General features: G+C 44.6%; 1 protein-coding gene across 3 annotated transcripts in view; it reads right to left on the reverse strand.

The window, feature by feature from the left end:
• cdon (cell adhesion associated, oncogene regulated) overlaps positions 1–20,980 on the reverse strand; it is a 38,683-nt gene extending 17,703 nt beyond the window's left edge. For 2 of the 3 annotated variants that reach the window (XM_055012192.1, XM_055012193.1), the window contains exons 1-7: positions 9,667–9,757; positions 7,791–7,929; positions 5,627–5,905; positions 4,985–5,131; positions 3,629–3,772; positions 3,250–3,546; positions 2,899–3,165 (exon numbers count right to left, since the gene is read on the reverse strand). In XM_055012192.1, coding sequence (XP_054868167.1) covers positions 2,899–3,165; positions 3,250–3,546; positions 3,629–3,772; positions 4,985–5,131; positions 5,627–5,905; positions 7,791–7,929; positions 9,667–9,729 — 1,336 coding nt within the window. In that variant the 5' untranslated portion in view covers positions 9,730–9,757. Of the gene's footprint in view, positions 1–2,898; positions 3,166–3,249; positions 3,547–3,628; positions 3,773–4,984; positions 5,132–5,626; positions 5,906–7,790; positions 7,930–9,666; positions 9,758–20,493 lie in introns of those variants that run through there. The other variant, XM_023283591.3, reaches the window with a different exon arrangement.
• Between the last annotated feature and the right edge of the window lie 479 nt (positions 20,981–21,459).

Here is a 21,459-nt window from a genome sequence, read left to right on the forward strand (position 1 = left end):
AGGCCTGGAGCTGGTAACACTAGACCTGATCCTGGGACCGCGGCCAGCTGCCACACATTCCACACACCAACCATTAAAATACCGGAGAGAATCAGACCTTGGCGCTACGTCCCTTCCTCCTCCTCCTCCACTCTGACTCACAGCTCCACCGCAGCCAGGACTCCGACACGTCGATACGGGAGGAGGAGGCAATTAAGGACACGGAGACCTCGCCATCCTGATATTCGACCGGTGAGTGCTGCTACACCTGGACAGAGATGCCAGGTCCTTCCCAGAAAAAGGTCAGTCCATTAGAGAGGAGCAACTTGGAGTAAATGTGACGGTAAATCACGAGGGATTACCAGCACAGACAGGAGCCTCAATTTGGACGGAGCTGAGGTTACTGGAGGACTTGTGTCTGTATTTTTTATACTCCTGACAGCCTGGGCAAGGAAATTGCTTCTTGCTGAGAGGATTTCTGCAAATGAAAGATGTTTTTTTGAATTATTTGATTTTAAAAGAAGATTTAAAAAAAAAAAAAAAAAAAAAAGAGTCTTGCTGCTGTTTCAGGGCTGCAAAAAAAAAAAGACAACCGCATGACAGAAAACACCACATCTCCCCTCCCAGTTGACACATGAAAGCTGGATGTTGTCATGGTGACGGAAACAAACAAAAAACAGATTTCAGATTGTGATGAATTATAATCACAGACTACACGGTTCAGTGATACATTCGATAAGCGGCTGGTGCCTGGTACCTGAATAAAAACCTGAACACAAGCTGACCGCAGAGTGTTTACGTCCTGCTTATCGGACTGCGGTTCTGTTTTAAAACGTGACCCGAAGTGAAAGATATTCACTGTTCTTCTTGTGGAAAAGGAGCGAGTGTTTTGCGGTGAACCCGCCTGATCCCGTCTGATTCGTCCTCCCTACACGTAGCTGCATTAATCACGCTGCAGATACAGGGCCGAGCTGAGGAATGGGGCCTTGGCGTTGGAGCGTCTGGGGATTGAGGAGAAGAAGAAGAAGAAGGGGGGAGGCTTGGAGAGGGGAGACTGGTGGAGGAGGAGGAGGGAGGAGGGCTGCGATGTGTTAATAAATAAAAGGCAGTTGTGTATGATGTTGACAGCTGGGTGGTCTGGTCCTCGTCATAGCCCTCCACGGCTACTCCTTACATTCCAGCGTCCGGGGGCTTATCCCCGACGGTGTGCACAAAGCTCACTCTCACGCTCAGGCTCAGTTCAAGGCTCAGGAGGAGGGCGGCCTTGGCCGAGCCTCCCCTACCAGCCCTCAGAGAAGCACATTTACGCTCACAAAGCAAGGACTCCCTGCAGATACTGTATGCGCAGGCCCACAGAGATCGCATCTGGGAGGACGTCTTAACCCTTTGCAACACTACCAGGAGTTCTTGTGACAATCATGGTGGCTTTTCCACAAATTTGGTATCTCTTCATCCCTACGAGGCCTCGAATCGAGACACAAATAAAGGTGGATGGAAAAGTCTGACCCAAACCTGCAAAACTTTGGTTCTTAAAGACATCTCCTTCTCCAAAAAATCTTTACACAGGCTGACATTTTAATTTTTTAGCCAAAGGAGTCTTAAAAGTTCACAAATTAGTCCTCAGAGTTCTATTTTTGGCAAATCTGAAGCCACAAGTTTATCAACACAGTGAAACAAGTAACTATAACACATCCAGAGCAACATTAGTCTTAATTAAAGAACTAGAGAGACTACAGAAAACAAAGATTTTTTGACAGATAAATGAAAAGAGTTGCTTAGTTTTGCCAAACATAAGAATCAAAAATGTCTTTTCTTAACCAATAAAAGTTTAATTTAATTTTCTGTATTGTTTCCACCCTAAAAATCAAAACGATTCACTATCTACAAAACCTTGTGACAATTGATTTTATCTCTACTCGACTTTCTAAACCCTGGTTTAAGAGGCTGACATATATTTTTTTGGCCAAAGGAATCTTAAAAGATCACAAATTAGTTTTATTTTTGGCTAATCTGAAGCTAGAAGTTCATCAAAATGCTGAAAAACCTAACTACAACACATCCAGAGCAACATTAGTATCAATAAAGCACTAAAAAAATTACAGAAAACAAAGATTTTTAACAGATAAATCAAAAGAGTTGCTGACTTTGGCCAAACATATGAACCAAAAAAGACACCTCCTGTCCAAAAATGTCTTTTCTTTAATAATAAAAGTTGAATTTCATTTTCTGTATTGTTTTCACCCTTAAAATTGAAAAGAGCCTCTATCTACAAAACATTGTGACAATCGATTTTATCTCTACTTGACTTTCTAAACCCTGGTTTGAGAGGCTGACGTTTATTTTCTTAGCCAAAGGACTCATAAAAGATCACAAACTAGGTCTATTTTTTGGCTAATCTGAAGCTAGAAGTTCATCAACATGTTAAAAAAACAGAACTATAAACACAACCAGAGCAACATTAGCTTAAATTACAAATTGTGTTTCTGGCTGAACTAAAGAAACTACAGAAAATCCACCATCTGACTAGCGATCTCATCTCTACTCGACTTTCCAAACCATGTTTTGAGAGGCTGACACATTTTTTAGCTAAAGGAGACTTAAAAGACCACAAATTAGTCGTTCAAAGATCTATTTTTGGCTAATCTGAAACTAGAAATTCATCAACACGCTGAAAAACATAACTAAATTACAGAAAACAAACATTTTCAACAGATTAATGGATAGTTTTGCCACATATATGAACCGGAAAAGACGCTTCCTGCCCAAAAATATCTCTGCTTTCCATTATTTGTTCCAAGTATTTGGAGAATGAAGCACTCAGCAGGGTTGATGGTTTTCAGACTGATTCAAGCTGAGTTTAGCCCCAATATGAACCCAAATAACAAACGGAGAGATGTGAGACGGCCGAGGCGTACAAACCTGACTGAGTTGTGAGCGTCCCGTACGACTGTGCCGAGCTGATCCCGTTGTCCAGCAGACACTGATACACTCCCTCATCCTGCGGCGAAACATCTGTGATAACAAGTGAGGATCCAGAGATCTGGAAGCGGTGCGACGGGGTGACGGGGTCGGAGTTGAACAGCCAGGTGATGTTCGGTGAAGGGTTTCCTTTTGCTACGCAAGTAAACTGAGCCGAAGAGCCGGGAGAGACGAGCTGGTTGCCGAGGTCCGAAGCAGAAACAGGCTCTGTGGAGGAGAAGATGAAGCATTAGCCTCACCGTGATGATCACCGGTAAACCATACAACCTCTGTTTCTGGTGCTTTTCTTACCGAGAACATTCACAGTATAGTTGGCGCTGACCACGACCCCCCTCTCGGTCTCGGCAGAGCAGGTGTAGCTGCCTTCATCGCTCCTCGTCACCTTAACAAACACCAAGTTGTTGTGCTGTCGTTGGTGTGAAGGCCCCAGCGTGACCTCCTTACCGTTCTTAAACCACTTCGCTGTCAGCGCAGGACTCCCGGAAACGATACACTCCAACGTCAGCGGCTGAGACTGCTGCACCGAAACCGTCATCGGGGAGGTTGGATAAACTATCCGCACCGAGGAGGAGGAGGAGGGGGTTGAATCTGAACAAATAATGAACTATGTCAGTGACAGAAAACACAGCTGATATGCAAAAAATTCAGAATCTTGAATTATCCAACTTACTTTTGACCACTAGCTTAGTACCATGAGGTTGCATGATGGTTTCCCCGGTAACAGGGTTGACTGCACCACATTTATACATGCCCTGATGCTGGGCTGAAACAGAGACAATCTGGAGGTTCCCAGATGGAAGAACTAAATATTCACCTGAAAAGAAAAAGGAAGTATTTTAGTTACAACACAGACAACTTCAGCAGCATCTACAAAGTGTGTGTGACTTGCACTATAAAAGAACAAACAGATTTTATCATGGAAATTCAATAAACAACCAATTTATAGATAAAATAATCAAACAGAATGTCTGATTTTGACCAATCAGCATGTGCTGCTTTATGATTCCAACATTTCCAACATAATATGCTTAATTTGAGTCCAATTTTCACATTGTACTTACAATTTTTGCATCCTTTTTTGTAAATATCTGCATTTCTTGCACCTTATTTCTATTCCTGTTTCTTTGACCAGCATGATTTGCAGTTTAATTGCACATCCTTTTGTACATTGTTTTCTTATCAATCTTGAATACAGCACGTGTAAGCTACAGGATACCTTGAATTTGCCCAAGTGAACGAATAAAGTATCTATCTATCTATCTATCCATCTATCTATCCATCTATCTATCCATCCATCCATCCATCCATCCATCCATCCATCTGTTTTGCTATTGCCACAACATATATAGAATTGCATCACCAAACTACTTGACTTGTGACTGACAGTGTCAACTTGTTCAAACTCTTATTCAAATCGATATTATTGTATTGACAGAAATACTTAAAGGGCTTGATATTGAGTTTCCCCTTTTTCTTGTTAGATGACCAGTGTTATCCAGGAACATACTCAATGTGTTTCTTTGGATTCAAAACAAAGATTCTTTGATTTTTATTACATTTGCCATCAAATAAATGATGCTACATGTCATGTCAATAATTCACCAACATTTAGCCTGACAAATTTGCTATCTTGAAACTTGGACTTTAGCACTAGAATCTAAAACCTCGTCTTTTTTTTACTTTAGTTTTGCTTGTTTGAAGGAGGTTTGGATGCAGAGCATTCATTTATGATAACCAATCAACTGGTGAGCCACAGCTTGTCATAAGGTCATCATTCAAAATACGAAAAAAAGGGCACAATTTTCTGTCAGTTCCTCCCAAAGAGTTCCTGGGCCAGATGAGATATACAATGCCTCCAGCAGGTCTCCTCCCAGCTCATCTGACCTGGAAACACCTCAAGATCCCCCCCCTTGAGGAACTAGAAAATGTAGCTGGGGAAAGAGGCGTCTGGAACGACCTGCTTCATCTGCCATATCTGCAAAAATAGATGAGCGGATGCACTGTTAATCATTCTTTTCAAACCTACCTGTTGACGTTTCCATCCAGTCTCCTCGTACTTTCAGTCTAGGAAGCGCTGCAGGGACGCTGCGCGGTAGAGGACACTCTATAAGGACGGTACTGCCTTCCTGTGCTGATAATGACCGCCGTCTGCCATCTTCATATTCTGATATTTCTGCATGGATCCAGAAAAAGAAGATCCTCTCAGTTAAACTCTGCAGAGCAGACATTCAACATGATGTGAGTATCAGCGAACATGATCGGAACTACTTGAGTCGAGCTGTTTGTGTTGGATCGCCGACTTTGTTTATTGTTGCAGCGAGTGATTCTATTCGTGCTTGATGCGGCTTCAGATCAGGGTCAAACTCTTAGCGCAGTGTCCAAGAGCAAGCAGCATCCCAGCAGGAACCTAACAGCGTACACACAGGAAAGCCCGAGGCTCATTAAGGATACCGGTCAAGAGGCATCTGGACGGCTGCCCGAGTAAAAAACTCCTACTGCTTCCTTCCACGTCGGCCGCTCAGCAGCAGGCGGCCGAGGACAGGCATTCTTTCAAAGTGCTCAACACTCACAAAATGGCCTTCCTCTTTCTCAGGGCCACTTCCTCTCTTTCTTCAACACTCTGCTTTGAAGTGAGTAGAACAGAAGTGTGCTTTCGCTGGGTCTGTACCTGCTATGGCCACGCGTGCGAGGCGGCTGGCGATGGCCGGTCCGCCGTCTGAGCGAGCGACGCACTGGTAGACGCCGGCGTGGACGGAGGCCAGGGAGGAGATGGTGATGGAGCCCCGGCCGAGCTCCACGTCAGGCAGGGTGTTGGCATCCAAAGGCAGGCCTCTGAAGCGCCAGGAAACCACCGCCGACGGAGGACTTACTGAGCATCGAAGACGAGCTACAGAACCTCGGCTCTGGACCAAGGAGGCAGGTTCAGAGCGGAAAGAAGGATGTTGAGCTGGAGAGGAGAGAAAACAGGTTCAAAATCACAGATTCTCATTAGGTCTTTGTTTCCACCCAAAACAACACAATAAATGCACATGACTCCATGGTGAATTAAACTAAAACTGTTTCAAGGGAGGCCAAAATGTGGTGTGGGTTTTTGTATTTTGAGTGAACTAACACTTGAAACGTGCAACATTTTAAGCTCACAGTGATATTTAATGGCTGTCTTTACTAGACTGTATTCACCGTGCATTTAAACTTTGGATAATTCAGGTTTTCAGTTCCATCCTTTTATTTCCAGCTTCTCTTGTTTCAGTTGTTTTACCACACCAATTAATATTTTATTTTACTAACTTTCAATGTTTTATTGTTATCCAAACTTATTTGTATAATGACATCTTTTATTTTCTCATTTCAACTGTAAGTTGAATTAATTTTCTGTAATGTTGTTATCTAACAAATTCAAAAGATCTACTTTTGACAAAGCATGTGGCTACTGTTCTAATCTTCCCTTTACCTTCGAAACCTTGTTTTGAGAGGGTTACACATTGTTTTAGCCAGAAGGAGTCTTAAAAGATCACAAAATATAACTTTAAAGTTTATTTTTTGCTGATGTGATGCCAGAAATTCATCAAGAAGCTGAAAAACGGAATTCCAGGACATCTAAAGCAACATTAGCCTTAATTAGAATCATGTTTATGGCCTCCTAATGAATCTACATTGAATATTTAAGCTCCTTTTTGCTGTTTCGGTCTCAAACATCTAAGAATAATATCTGTTCCTTTACCGGCTATAATTACTACTTTCTCCATCAGAGGTCAGGTAGCATACATTAAGTTTACCATTTCTTATTATTATGTGATTTTTTGTATTTTTCTAATGCTTTTAAAGAAATGTCTTCTATAGTGTCCCTTTTTTTATTGCACAGCCTTGTTAAACAGTCACTTTGCATTCCAGTGCACATAAAAACTCTTGAGTCCTGAGTAGGGCTGCACAGTGGCGTAGTGGTTAGCACTTTCGCCTTGCAGCGAGAAGATCCCTGGTTCGCGTCCCGGCTTTCCCGGGATCTTTCTGCATGGAGTTTGCATGTTCTCCCTGTGCATGCGTGGGTTTTCTCCGGGTACTCCGGCTTCCTCCCACAGTCCAAAAATATGCTGAGGTTAATTGATTATTCTAAATTGCCCGTAGGTGTGAATGTGAGAGTGCTTGTTTGTCTTTGTATGTAGCCCTGCGACAGACTGGTGACCTGTCTAGGGTGTCCCCTGCCTTCGCCTGAGTCAGCTGGGATAGGCTCCAGCACCCCCCGCGACCCTAGTGAGGATTAAGCGGTGTATAGATAATGGATGGATGGATGGAGTCCTGAGTACTGCGGCTGAAAACTGATAAAACCTGCATGAATAAATGCTGCACAGAGCTGCAGAGTTGGTGCAATAATTATCATAAGCCACACCTTTCACATATACAACTATTTCAAAGTTTGGGGTCACCCAGGCAATGTCATGTTTTCCATGGAAACTCACACTTTTATTCATGTGCTAACATAACTGCACAAGGGTTTTCTAATCATCAATTAACCTTTCAGCACCATTAGCTAACACAATGTAGCATTAGAACACAGGAGTGATGGTTGCTGGAAATGTTCCTCTGTACCCCTATGGAGATATTCCATTAAAAATCAGTCGTTTCCAGCTAAAATAGTCATTTACCATATTACCAATGTCTAGACTGCATTTATGATTAATTTAATGTTGTCTACAATGAAAAAAAAAAGTTGTTTTTTTTTTTTCAAAAATAAGGACACCGACTAACCCCAAATTTTTGAACAATAGTGTATGTACATGAAAACAATGATCCGTGGTTAAAACAAACCGCAAGTTGTAAGCAGAAAAGCTACTTACATGAGCAGCTGATGAGCAGGGACTGGCTGAGACACAGCACAGTGGACAGGAGGACCCTTAGGCCACTGTCCATGGTGCACTTTGGCCCCTGCCAGTGGCCGTGATGCCCGGCTCGGACGCCCTCGTCTGGTCCACAAACCTGCAACACAAAAACAAGTCCGCAGATACGTCAAACTAAAGCCCTGCATGGAAGAAACGCCTCGGAAAGAGACGTAAATTAACAGCAAAGCAAGCCGGAGGAGGGAGTCCGAAAGAAAAAATCTGTTAGTTTCCAAATGAATCCTGAACGACAATCCTAATCTTCACGACACATCCTCTTTACACACTCCTTGATCTCTGCCTCCCACCCTCTCCTCACCCACTCCAGGGTCTCTGCAGAGGCAGGAATGTCCAGCCTCTCTCCCGCTAATGGAGTAGCTGTGGAGAGACTGTCGCCTCACTCTTAATATCACTCTCTTGTCACACTGTGTTGCTTCCTCATAGGTTCACTGTAGCCTGAAGTGCAGGCCAGACACACACGGGGAGACAAGAGAGGAGACAGAAAAGGAGTGGAGGGCACGTAATTAGGAGCATTCCTTCTATCCTTTTCAACCCGACCCCCTCCCAGTGCGGCACCTCCTCCTCCTTTTACGGAGAGTAATCCGGGCAGGCTTTGATCCCAGGTTCCTGGTTGGTAACCGGGGTTTGAGCCTGAGGCCGGAGGGACAATGACCGTCCAGCTGCGATATTCACACTGGAGGCTTCGGTGGCTCGCAGACATTAGCGGAAGGGCCGACCGAGGCTGACGGGTGGGTCAAATTAAAAGGCCTGGGTGGGATCGGTGGAGCTGAACAGGTTTCTAACCTTCATTCTCCACTTAAACATTGTTTCATGTGTGCCACAATCGAGCAGGTCAGTCCGGTTAGCCTCCTCTCCAGGCAAGAAAGCGACAAGCTGCGAGGAACAGCTCGGAGTGTGAACATTTACTCTCATTATGAGCAAATCTTTTCATTTCTTACGCCGCTAGAACTAACCAAATCAAGAAGCAAACACACGGATCTGTAGCGTTTCATGTAATTAGTATAATGATGTGTTTGTAAGACATGGAGGAAAGTCTGTACGTTTGTAATCGCAGTCAGCTTTTCTCAACATACTGTAATTAATGTGTCAAGCTTTCACTGAGGTTTCAGAAAAATAACACAGAAGTGGAAAACCATCTTCCACTGAGAAAAGGCTACTGTATTACTGTACTTTTACGATAAATCCACCAAAGCAGTTACAAAAAGTAAAGCACATGCTGTTTTTTAGTATCAGCCACACACAGATAGTGTTGATTTTTGAATATTTTATTGTTTTTCTCCACTGTGCTGCAAGAAAAGGCAGCTCTCATAACCTTTTACAAGAAATATCAAGTCAAACTAGAGTTTTATTGCAATGCCAATACTCAAAAATTCTTACACTATCCATGTTTTCACTCTCTCTCTCTCTCTCTCTCTATCTCTCTCTCTCTCTCAGAGGGCATCCTGAAAGAAGGAGGAGGAGGAGGAGGAAAGACGAAGAAGAGGCAGGAAATAATAAACTCTTCCAGCTCCTGGCTCCCGCCCCCTTCTCACCCCGAGGTCAAAGGTGAGGGAGGAGCAGAGGGAGAGGATGAACCAGCGGGTGTCTGGTGGTCCTGGACCAGCCCTAAAGGTCACCACCAGCTCCCAGCGCTTCATTCACACACTGCGTAAAAGCACTTAAAAGCAACATTAAAAGCTGGTAAAGACAATGGCGCAGCTTGATTCTGACTATGACTAGGACTTCCCAGCGTCCTATAGCGCATATGCGGTGTACATTTTGCATTTCAGCCTCCGGTTTAAGTGTGTGCATGCTCATTCAGGCACATCAAACCCACATCTTTGCAGGCTGGCGTTTCTCCATCCCACGAGTTCCAACAGGCCCTGCACACTGCCCCCATGTCATCAGTGGAAACTATCTTTCTCTCCCTGCCGGAATAATGATATATAATTACAATAATAACAACAGTGCTGTAACAATACACAACCAAGCAAGCAGGGCTATGCTGGCTCACAGTCTGATGGGAAACCAGAGCTGATTCTCCTTGTCTTTGCATCTACTTTTCTTACTGTCTCACGGTTATTTTAATCGAACAGTGGTCCCAGAAGATGCACCGGTTGGGCACTGAAGTTCCGACTTGATGCCCTTTTGTAAACACACACACAGCTGCCTATCTGGTGCATCGATCTGGCGCAACGAGGAAACACAAGGGCATCATTCCTGCTTCTTATCTGTTTGGCTTTCCTCTGACATCCGCCACCATGAAAACCCATCTCAGTGGAGACAGACACCGCGAGGATATCTTGTATCCCTCATCACAGGAGACTCACCCCGATGCTGGCAACACACTGGCAGCATGGAAAAGGCAAGTCCTGTTTCCTCCCCGAAGCAGACGCCCAGACTGAAGCTGGAGTGGCCCTTTGACAAAAGGGGGAAGTCCCCGTCAAATGAAGTCTGATCAGCCTGTGGCCTGTCCACTCCCTCACTCCTCTGCTTCTCAAAACTCCAGATTTTATTACTTAAAAGGGAAAAAAAAAAAAACAACTGTGTTCCAGATTTCTCCCTCCGATCCCAAATCTGATCTTGTGTTACCCTCTGGTTTTGCACTTATGTTGTACATGCATGGCCGTTCTGAAAGCATGGTCGCCCAGCTATAAATTGAAGAGACATCCTGCATTAAAAAAAGAGAAAAACCGACTCTGCGCTGCTGAAAGTCGATATGCAGACACAGGGACAGTTTATGAAAATAAATGAGGTGGATGTCAGCGAGTTCAAGTGGAAAAGTTCCCATTTTTTCGGGTGTGGGGGTTGACCCGTTTGTGTTTGGGGAAATGTTTGACTGACACCTGGCTTAACAGTGTGAAAGCAAGAAAACACATCAGTCTTCTTGGTCTTCTGCGGTGTTTTTCTGCTTCATCTGTCACACTGCCTTCCGGAGGAATCCTGAGTGGAGATGTTCTGTCGAGGGGCAGCGCCTTTATTTATCTATCCGGGGAGTAATACAAGACTCCAACACAGGAATAGAACCATCCATCCCCTTGTAGGACAAGAGGGATTCCTGGTGATGACACAGGAGAAAATAAACACACTGACAGGCTGCCCTCGGGGAAGGGAAAGGGATTCGAGTTCCCGGGCGGTTAGCACCTGCACTTCTTTTTTGGCTTCCTCTCTGCAGGAACTACTTAAAGCCCCATCTGCCCCCATGTGGGGCTGGGCCCATATCCCTGTCATATTGGGTAAACAGGGACAAAAGCAACGCGGCGAGGCATCAAAGAGCTGGAGGGCAGAGAAGGAACAGGTCACAACTGGTGCCGCCGACTGAGGCTTCACAAGACTGCACAGCTGAGTGAAAGCCAGCAGCAAACATCACGAAGCAGCTGAAGGAGTTTGATAAACAGCGGCTGATCCTGAATCAATAGCAGAATGGTACAAATCCAACTATTTGAAAGGTTTATCTTGGGGAAAAAAAGAATTTTAAAAAAAAAAGGGAGAACAGAGTACTGAACGGAGCTTCCAGCTGGAGATTGAGATGTCAAAAAGTAGGAGATCAGTGGGGTGTAAGAGAAAGAGCAAGTCTTTTCTGGTATGATGGCATAATCTGACCTGTGCGCTGAAGCTGATTCACATGCTATACCCCAAACCTGTCTGCACTCGCCCCACATCTCCCTGACAGAGGATCTGCAGCGCACACATTCCTCAGCTCCACAGAGGAAAAGAAAGAGACAGAAAGAGACACACACACACATAAGCAAGAGATGGGAGATAAATTCAAAAAACTGGATGATGAGAGGCAATGAGAGGAGGGGGGGAGAAAACTATGGAGAGAAAGGCTCTGTGGGAGAGGAGGTAAAAGGAGACGGGGGTAAAAAGAGGTGAAACATTCACTGGGAGGTGAAAAGTTGCCAAGCCTCTTTCTTTCTCCTCCCTCTTTTATTTGGCTCAAAGATAGAGACATACAGATAATGGCATCCACGTATGTGCCAAAAACTGACTGATGATTCAGCCCGACTACATTCAGCAAACTTGGGAAGAACCTTTTCCGACGGAGGAGACTCTAAGGGACCATTATGGGTTTCTTCTATTGGTTCGGGCGAGTCCTGCGAGGCAGCCTGGGGCCACAGAGAAAAACTAATGAGTGGAAACACTGGCCTAACTCTGTCTGATTAAAGACTGAGATGTTATTAAAAAAAAAAAAAAAGTGGGACAGAAGGGGGAGAAAGAGAGACATGATTTGGAATGAACTCTGGGAATTAGCTGAAGAAGGAAGGGGGTGCTTTTTTGTTGTTGTATTGCATTCAAGGCTGATCCATAATGCAAAGTCTGTTCAATAAATCATTAAAAGTGGAGATAAAGTTGATGCATCGTCAGGAGAACAGAGCATCACTGGTCCAGGAGGGTGACAACCTAGGCAGGTTCAGGTCTCGACTACACCTTCGTGGTGTGGGATCAGACTGCAGGAGGACTGAAAGGAGAAGAGGCCCCCGGGGATCAGACAGTCACATCCCACAAAGCCCTGTTTACCAAGGACACACAACCCACCTCCTCCTCCCCACAACGCCTCCAAACCCTCCCGAAGTGCCAGGGCCGGGACCTGGGAGACAGCGCTAATTCTACCCTCGGGCTTGTTGGCCGAGGACACAAACAGAGAGAGTAAAAAACGGGAGGAGGTGGGGGAGAAAGATTGAGACGGAGAGGGAGAGAGAGTGGGGACTGAATGGTACAGTATGCAAGACCCATCTTAATTGGCGATTGTTCTGCAATGTCTGGTTTTTCCTGGGAATCTGCGAGGAGGAGGGGGGGTACAGGAGGGCGAGGGAGGTACGGTTGTTTCCCAAGGTCCTGAACAGCAGGATTAACCACAGGGGCGAAACTCAATAGCGGCCTCGGACACTGGAAACAGATCCCCGGGTATCGCCACCATACAAGGCCACCTCGAGACCTTTTGCAAAGCGCATGTAACTAACAACCCTTGGCCATTGTCTGAGCTCTCTGGGCCCTTCCAGCTGATTTCACAGGCCTTTCAGCCCGCACGGGGGCGGAGGGGGGCAACGTTTGCTCAGACGAAAAGGTAATTCTGATGGAAAGGAGGAATGCACAAGAAGGCCCTCTCTGCCCGCAGGGTGTGTTATAACACTGATCTCCAACATGTGCCAAGAGTCTGATTCATCACGGCAAGCGAGAGGGGAGCTGGGATTGTGCAGCCGTGGCACCGGGGCAGGAGGCCACAGATTCACATTCCTCAATATCAGTCCTGATTAGAGAGATGATGGGAAAACAGGCTGACGCAGGGGAGGGGGAAAATACGATCAAGTCTGGCCGAACGTCTCGAAAATGTCCATCTCGTCCGATGCTATCTGTGTTTTTAAATGCTGTTGTGTGGGCTGTGAACTACGGGCATACGGTGATCTGATCCAGCTGCCCCCGCCTCGTCTCCCGACTCTCCCCAAACTTCTCCTGGATTCCATCACCGCCCGAGTCTCTATGGCAACGAACCGGCGAAGACGCAGACAACAGTTTCTGTTCAGTCTCCTCCTGATAGATCCCTGGCTGCTGACCAAAAGCACTTTCAAACTAAAACATACATTAAATATTGTAATTTCAAGCATGTGCAGCGAAAAAACAAAATGACAATGTGTCCAAATAGATACTAACATGAATTTTACAAAGTCTGCGTTTAAAAAAAAAAAAAAAGGACGAAAACTCAACTGGGTCTTCTTTGTTTGTCACTTGAGAGGCGTGAGAAAGAAAGTACACACAACGCATTTTCATTTCTCAGAATGATGAATTGACTCTGCGAGTATAACAGAGTGATGGCTGTATATTCACTGGGGAGCATTTATGGGAGAGAAAGCCTCGTCTGCGAAAACCTGCACTCCGCAGAACGAAAACAAACACATGTAAAAAGGTTAAAATACAATTAGTCTTCTTCCCCAATTCCACAAATCTCTTCCAAAAAGCCAAACAAACAAACCAGCTCCCTTATACGTACAAGTCTGAGGAGGCCAAAGATAAATACGCACTCCCAAACAGAGTGTGTAAATGCTTTATTTAGTTTGTCTAAATGTTTATCCATCTCTCCTCGTAACACATCCCCACTTGTTGTGTGGCGATCAAGTGATCGCAAAACAAACTCGGGGGTGATACATCAACACACGCGTCGTCTGAGTTTCCACTTCTGGCTCGCGGTCAAACTGTAAAAACCCTAACGAGAAAAAAACGCTCAGGGTCGCGGCTGCTTATTTGCTGCAGCGCTTGGAGGTGAGAAAAGCCTTTGGAAGATGACGTAGCAACGCTCCGATGGTGCCAAGAGAAACACAAGCATCATGACAACACCAAAACACAGCCAAAATACAGTAACCAAGCTAACTCAGGCCATTCTTTGCTTAGGTCGGTGTTTGCTACCGTGTGAAAGCACCACAAAGACATGACAGTGATTTATTTCTCTTGATTAAAGTCAGTCGAACCAGAGATGTTTTCATCCATCGCCAGGCAGAACTACACCCGGAGGATCTTGAAACATGCGCAGAACAATGCAGAAGACCATTTTATCCCTTCCACTTACATTCCTGCACTCACTTTGAATGTCTTTTATAAATAGGGGGTTCCACTGTTCCCTAAAGGCCCACATCTTGGAGAAGGGAAGGCCCAAAATGGCACCCATAACCACAGGCCCGGAGGCAGCAGCAGCAGCACCCACACTGCCTCACACTGATCTGGGAGAAAAACAGCCCTTCAAACAAGAAGCCTGTTTGTCAGCTGAAGGGGAGTGCCAGCCGCTAGTTTTGCCTTAATATAGTCTTGCTGATCCCTGCGCTGGCTTTTCAACAGCGCACACATTCTGGTCTGCAGAAAACCCATGTCAGATGTGACTTATTGGTTCAGCATTTCAAATAGAAAGCTGCGGTCGCTCGTAGTTTCAAGTAGAAGAAGAAGGAGGAGGAGGAGGAGGAGGAACTTTTGGGGCCTGAGCCGAGGTGACGGATAAACGCAGGCGTATCCAGGAGGGCCGGTTACAGGAAGCGAGAAAGAAATGAAATCCTGCAAACAGGAAGACGCTGAGGATGCAAAAAAAGAAAAGAAAAAATTCCCCCTCGCATTTTCTGAAATACTTGAGAGTTGTCAGCAAGGGTCCGGTTCACAAGTTCACTCCCTGAAATCTTCCCTGGGGCTGAGGAATCATTAGGAAAACGACAAGAGACGAGACTGGAGAACAATGGGACTCATCGAGGATTTGTGGGAGGAAAACGCTTGCTTTGTTTGTCTTGTTTAGCATCACTTTAAACCTTTTCTATTCTGTCATACATGTGGTGTTCTGCACCATGTTAAAGACACATATACTGCCAGAAAGACACTCCCTGAAATGATTATGAGCCCATAAATACAAAGGCATCCAGAGAAAGTAACTGCAATGTGCGACAAGTAGCCTTTTTTGTAATCAAGTATATGATCTGACCTACATATTATTTTCCTGCATCCTACTGTGTCACACTTTGGGCTCCTGACCATCTGCTTTGAGGCATTTTCATTATCTGCAGCCTCCTGGCCGACGTGTTTTCCCCTCAAAGCTCCATGTGTGGTATTGGTTTACATTCTCTTATCATATCGAGGACGTATATATTTAGTCGAGGCCTGTATTTCCATTACAGCAACAAGAAAGCTAACGGTCTTGTGAGGAGAAGCAGGCTCCTCTCTGCAGCCTGCACAGCTTCATCATGCTGCTTTTCAGTGGCTGGCTGGAAACATCTGTTTCTGCTGCTCCCAAAAACTGTTTGTTTGTCTTAACAATTACGCCCCGATGTTTCTCATTTCATTTCTCAAATCTCTCGAAAGTCATTATCCAGTTTCAGGTCCTTCAAGGTTCTGAATTTGCGAGAAACTCGACACGAGCATCTGTTGAAAGGCGGCGTATACACTCTGGGCTACAGTCGGCTCACCTTTGACATTTCAGAAGAAGTCGTAGCGGAGGAAGCATGCAGCTTATCTGTAACCTCCTGGACTAGCGTGCTTTGCGTAGCCGGTGTAAGGCTGTTTGGATCATCTGTCAGAGTCGGGTAGGGGGGTGAGAATGGAAGAAATGAGTGGGGGGGGGTGGGGGGTCCCACTGAGAGAAATATGTGTTGTGCAGTTAAAATAATGACAGTGTGAGCTCAGAGGAGATAAGAAGTGCTGATAAAGACAGCTTTGCATAAACACAAGTGACACCTCCAGCTACCGCGCTCACTTCAGTGTACCCGATTCCACTCACAGTTTGTCCTGAGAGGAGGAAAGTGAAGTCCTTTTTTCTTTTTTGTCCCCCTTGTTGGCGCTGCAGCTGTAGGGTGCACTAACCAACCCAGCAGTGGCACTGTTTTCGCCGACCTGCCCATCTTTTCCCAGCAACCCGCCGCTCATGGCTGCTGGGTGTTGTCAATCAGCACCCCCCCCCCCGGCTCCTTGAACATGGGGGCTCTTTGGCTAGCTGCCCAAAACTCCCCTCTGTCCATCTAATGGGAGCCCGAGTCTGTCCTTGACGAATGGGAGCTGAAGCCAGCATTAGAAAATGGGAAAAACGCCGCAGCATGACTCAATCCCTGAGCAATGAGAGCAGAAAGGAGGCCTGTGTGTCAGGAGTTCAAAACCCAAGGCAGGTTTTAGTTCAGGAAATTCTGCTCTTCGTACTAAGGAGCTGGTATGGATTAGAAATCAAGAGATTTACAAGACTTTAATTCTAGAAAGTCAATTTATTGTGAGAATGATGAAAAATAACACGGCCGCTCGACTTTCTCCCTTATTTTCCCCCTCCTTTCCTCCGCCTTGTTTTATCACTCTCGAAACATTTTTCTTGGGCAAAAGGTTGATCCTTCGGTGCAATAATACGACAGATTGTAGCGCGAAACCAAATAAACAAGCAAACCGCGTTGTGATTTGGGTTTTAGGTTCGCTTCCTCTCGCTCCGGCCAGAGCTGAGGTCTGCTGCCTGGGCCTGGAGGAAAGTTAGAATGTTGGTGGCGCCCAAAATATACTGTAGTCACCCACTTACACACCCTCTTCCCACCACACTCACCTCAGACAGACCTTCAGCCACTTATCCATCACTGAAACTCTTTACCAGCTGAAAAGATCACTGCAGCCTGATCAATAACTCAATTTATGTTCATTCTATGAAGAGAAAAAAAGGCGAAAATGCAGATTGCAGCTTTGCAGAGCCCAAACTAACAGAAAAAAAGCATGTAAAAAGCTAAAATTAGGCATAGTTGGATAGTTTTTCTTTTCGTTTTGACTTAAAGTTATCTGTCAATCATCTAATTAACCAATCAGATGAGCGCTAACCAAAAAAAACTGCTTTATTCAACTGAAAAAAAGTGAAAATGCAGATTTCAGCATTGCAGAGCCCCAACTAACAGAAAAAAACATGTATAAAGCTAAAATTAGGTATTGTTGGCCAGTTTTTCTTTTCATTTTTGACTTAAATTATCTGACAGTCACCTAATCGACCAATCACACGAGCAGTAAAAAAAACCAACTGCTTCATTCAACTAAAAAAAGATGAAAATGCAGATTTCAGTCTTGTAGAGCCCAAATTAACAGAAAAAAGGCACATAAAAAGCTAAAATTAGGTATTTTTGGGAAATTTTTCTTTACGTTAATGACATAAATTGTCTGTCAATCACCTTACCAACCAACAAGACAAGTGCGAAAAGACAAATGCTTCATTCGACTTAAAAGGTGAAAATGCAGATTTCAGTTTTGAAGGCCCCAAACTAACAGAAAAAAAACATGTAAAAAGCTAAGACTAGATATTTTGGGGAAGTTTTTCTTCACATTAATGACTTAAATTGTCTGTCAATCACCTAATTGATGAATCAGATGAGTACTAACACAAAAAAACCCTGCTTCATTCGACCGCAAAAACAAGGTGAAAATGCAGATTTCAGTCTTCCAGAGCATGAAATAACAGAAAAAGGGGGTTTAAAAAGCTGAAAGAAGATACTGCTGACTAGTTTCTCTTTTTATTGATGACATACATTGTCTGTAAATCAACCGTTGCTTCATTTCAATATCAAAACTGCAAGATTTTACCATACATATGGACTCACTTCTGTTTTACCTTTAACAAAACCTCACTGCTACTATGGAAACCTGAGTTTTCCTTTCTGCTGCTACCTTCCAACCTCCATCCGTCATTGTTGGTGCCTGTGCGAACGTAACACTGCATCAGAAAAATCACCAGAGCCATTATGAGTGCCGGGGCTGGTATCATTACACATGCTTACATTCAAATTGCCCACTTAACATAGTTCTCCTACAGCAACATGTGTTTATCATTAACCAGCACGCTAATGGCTCAAACATTATTCAGACTGGCTTAATGGCACCGCTGTGCTTTGTTCAGCTCTGTCTGATAACAGCCGGGCCACTAATGGCTTATTAATTTCCCTAAAAAAAAAAAAAAAAAAAAACACATTTAAAAAATGATTCTGAGGCTCCGTCGTTGTCTGATTCTATCACAATGCTGATACAGTTAATGTGGGGAAAAGAGCAAACTAAAAATACTCAAAGAGTCATTATGATGGCGTTCTGTTGTACGAAAGAGCATTTTTTGTGCACTCCTATAAAAAAAAGACACCTTAAACAGATAGTAGGATGCCATGATTTGATATTTCCATCATGTACTAAAGAAAAACTCAGAGCAAAAGCATTTTTTTGCCACTTAAAACATCAAGTTTTGTTACCAGGGTGCACAAATGCAAGAGGAAGAGCATATTTCTATGTGAGATTAGTAGCAAGAGCCAAAGGGGAGGAAAGTACTGAAGGAAATGCAGGAAATCACAGAGTCGATTAAGCTAAAATGAAGCAAGTTGAAGCAAAACTGGCCACAGCTGACTGAAAACTTCTGGTACAAACTCGGAGCACAAAGAGCAAATCTCCTGCCTCTCTGTCAAAAAGCTCGACCCAATATCGGGCAGCACTGAAAGGATTTGAAAGCCATCGGAAGTGTCTTCTTGTCCCCCCGCCGACGCAACAATGCACGAGCAACCGTTTGAACTTGAGAGCGTTTTATCTGGGAGCAGCCATGTGTGTCCCACCGACTGGATGTCATGCATTCGAGAGCCACTCCGGACTTTGTTCTCCATAACTTTTAAAGTGTGCAGTTTTTCCTCTGAGGGTCGCCCCCATGTAACAAAAGAAGCTCTGATGATGAGGGTGAACATCAGACAGAGGAAGTCAGGAACAAAAACACACAACATCACTATCACTTTTACTGTCACCTTTTCATTTCTACAGAAAAAGCTTCATGTTGGATTATAATTGCCTAAATATTTAAATTTTGGGGGCAGTTTTTAGAAACAGCAGGCTAAACTAAACTTGATCCAGCCGAAAATTGATAGAAAACATAAAGTTTAGTCCCTGATTCGAGTGAAATCAGCTCCTGCTTACACTTCTACAAGCAGTTCTCAGCTTAAATCTGTGACTTTTCTGACATTTCAGCCACTTTTTTTTGGAATCTTTCCCATCTCTCAAGAGATTAGAAGACACTGAAGGAGCAACATGTGAAACCGAGCAGAAAGGAACAAAGCAAAGACTGTCTGATGATCTTTATCTGGAGACTGCGTTCGCACATGTGCATCTTTTTCTTTTCCTCTTAATGTTTTTTCTCCTTTGTGTAGCTCTAAAGCAGTAAATAAACGCCACCTTCGCTCCAGCAGTGGCAGTGATTTGTGCACTCGCCAAATTTGTGAGCAACACTAACACTGATTCACCAAACCAGCCTTTATGACACCCTCTGGGGATTTATCTGAACAATAAAGGCTCTCTGTCTGTGGACAAGGAGGAAAAAAAAACTTCAAATATTAGTCTAAGCCACCGTGTTTCTGCAGAGCCGTAAATGTGGCTGCAAGTTGGCTCCTGAAGCAGATCTACTGTATAATATATGTACAATTTTAGAACAAAGTCGTGTGTCCATTTTCAGCTTTTATGAAGGTGGCAGGAATATCTGGGAAAGGGATATATTTGCTTCTTTCTTTCATCTTCCAAAAGCAGCAATGCAGCCGCAGGCCATCTGGTTTCATGAAGTGCCTTTCCAGAGCTGTTTACCAAACAAATATTTAGTCTTTTGTTGTGTTTCTTTCACCTCAGAGACAACAGAGGAGAGTCTGGGTCACTATACAGGAAGATAGATGAGAGCTCAGCAGGAATCTGGATGCTTGTGGGTGCATTTTAGCAGAAAAGAAAGTTGGATTTTGCTGGAAAATGGTGTTCCAAGGAGGATTTTTCTTTCTTTTAGTGAACAAATGTGAATTTAACATCATATTCTGACACTTTAAACCAACATATATAGAGAATTTCCAATAGTCAGAGTTGTAATTGAGTATAAAAGTTGTGTATAATGTGGCGTTAATTCATGGAAACACTCAGTATTCCTCTGCGTACTCGGGCGCCCCCGTTCACCACACTGCGGCTCATGTACTGCCACTCCGTGCCGCTGGTCTCCACAACACAAAGTTCACAAAACACGACAATGTTTGCGTAAAAGATCAAAACTCCACTGCGGAGCTTTCTGCTTCTCTTTCTTTTGTTATTTCCAGCTGCTCCGGTGCGCAAACCGAGCTGCCATTCCCCCCCAAGTAAAAAGAAACCCTTCTCCCAGCCCGGGACTCCCCTCTCTCTGCCTCCCCCGTCTTACCTCTCTTGCAGGAGGGCAGAAGAAGCAGCGAGACGTCGGGAGAATCAGCAGCCAAACGCATTATTCTGATGGCAAATCCGTACGGGGCCCTCCATTAGAAACGGGCTCAAAGTGCGACACGACGGCAGGAACATGAAGGCAGCCGGAGGAGGTGGAGAGAGAAGAAGGGGAGGACGGAGTTTTCAGACCCGCACAGCAGCGCAGGCTTCGGGGCCAAGGTGCGACGACTCCCCCCTGGTCTCCACTCGAGCTGGAGTTGGTAAAGTTTGGAGTCCGTTTGGGGGAAACAAAAAGTACGCGTAACGTCCCGGCGGCTCGGTGCGTAAACACGCCGTCTCTGTCTTTCTGTGAGTCTGTCTGTCCCGTTAAGTGCAACTTCTCCAGCTCTCTCTGCTCTCTACCGCTGCCTCTTCCACACACTCATCTTTGAAGCCAGTGTCGAATTGCTCAGCAAATCATGGCAGCGGCGAGAGGCTGGTCGTCAAACCAGGAATGTCCCAACCCCGCAGCTCAATGCGGCTCCTGGAGAGGGGAGGGAGGGAGGGAGCAGGGGGGGTGTTACCCATATAGACTGTGCATTAATAAGTTTTACAATCTAATGAGAAAATAACTTCCTCCTTCCTCCTCTGCGCACACGCGTGGACGTTTTTGTCGAAGATTGACGCACCTGAGCGCATTTTTCCATTTTACGCATTTATTTGGCTGCAATAGAAGGAAAGTCAGTGCTTCTCAAAACTAAACATTAGCTCTTCTTTCCCCCATTTTTCACATAAAAATACACAGAAACACCTTTTACGGTGCAAAAATGTTTGTCAATAGGTTCACCAAGACAGAAAAATATATAAAGTTACAGAATTTCAATAGTTTGAAACCAAATTCCATCAGTGAAAACTAATCCAAAGTAAATAGTCATGATCAAACAGATGCACAGTTTACATATGTGCCACTGTTTTGCTGGTATTACAG

Source organism: Amphiprion ocellaris, chromosome 7, assembly GCF_022539595.1.
Source record: "Amphiprion ocellaris isolate individual 3 ecotype Okinawa chromosome 7, ASM2253959v1, whole genome shotgun sequence".
Taxonomy (NCBI): Eukaryota; Metazoa; Chordata; class Actinopteri; family Pomacentridae; genus Amphiprion; species Amphiprion ocellaris.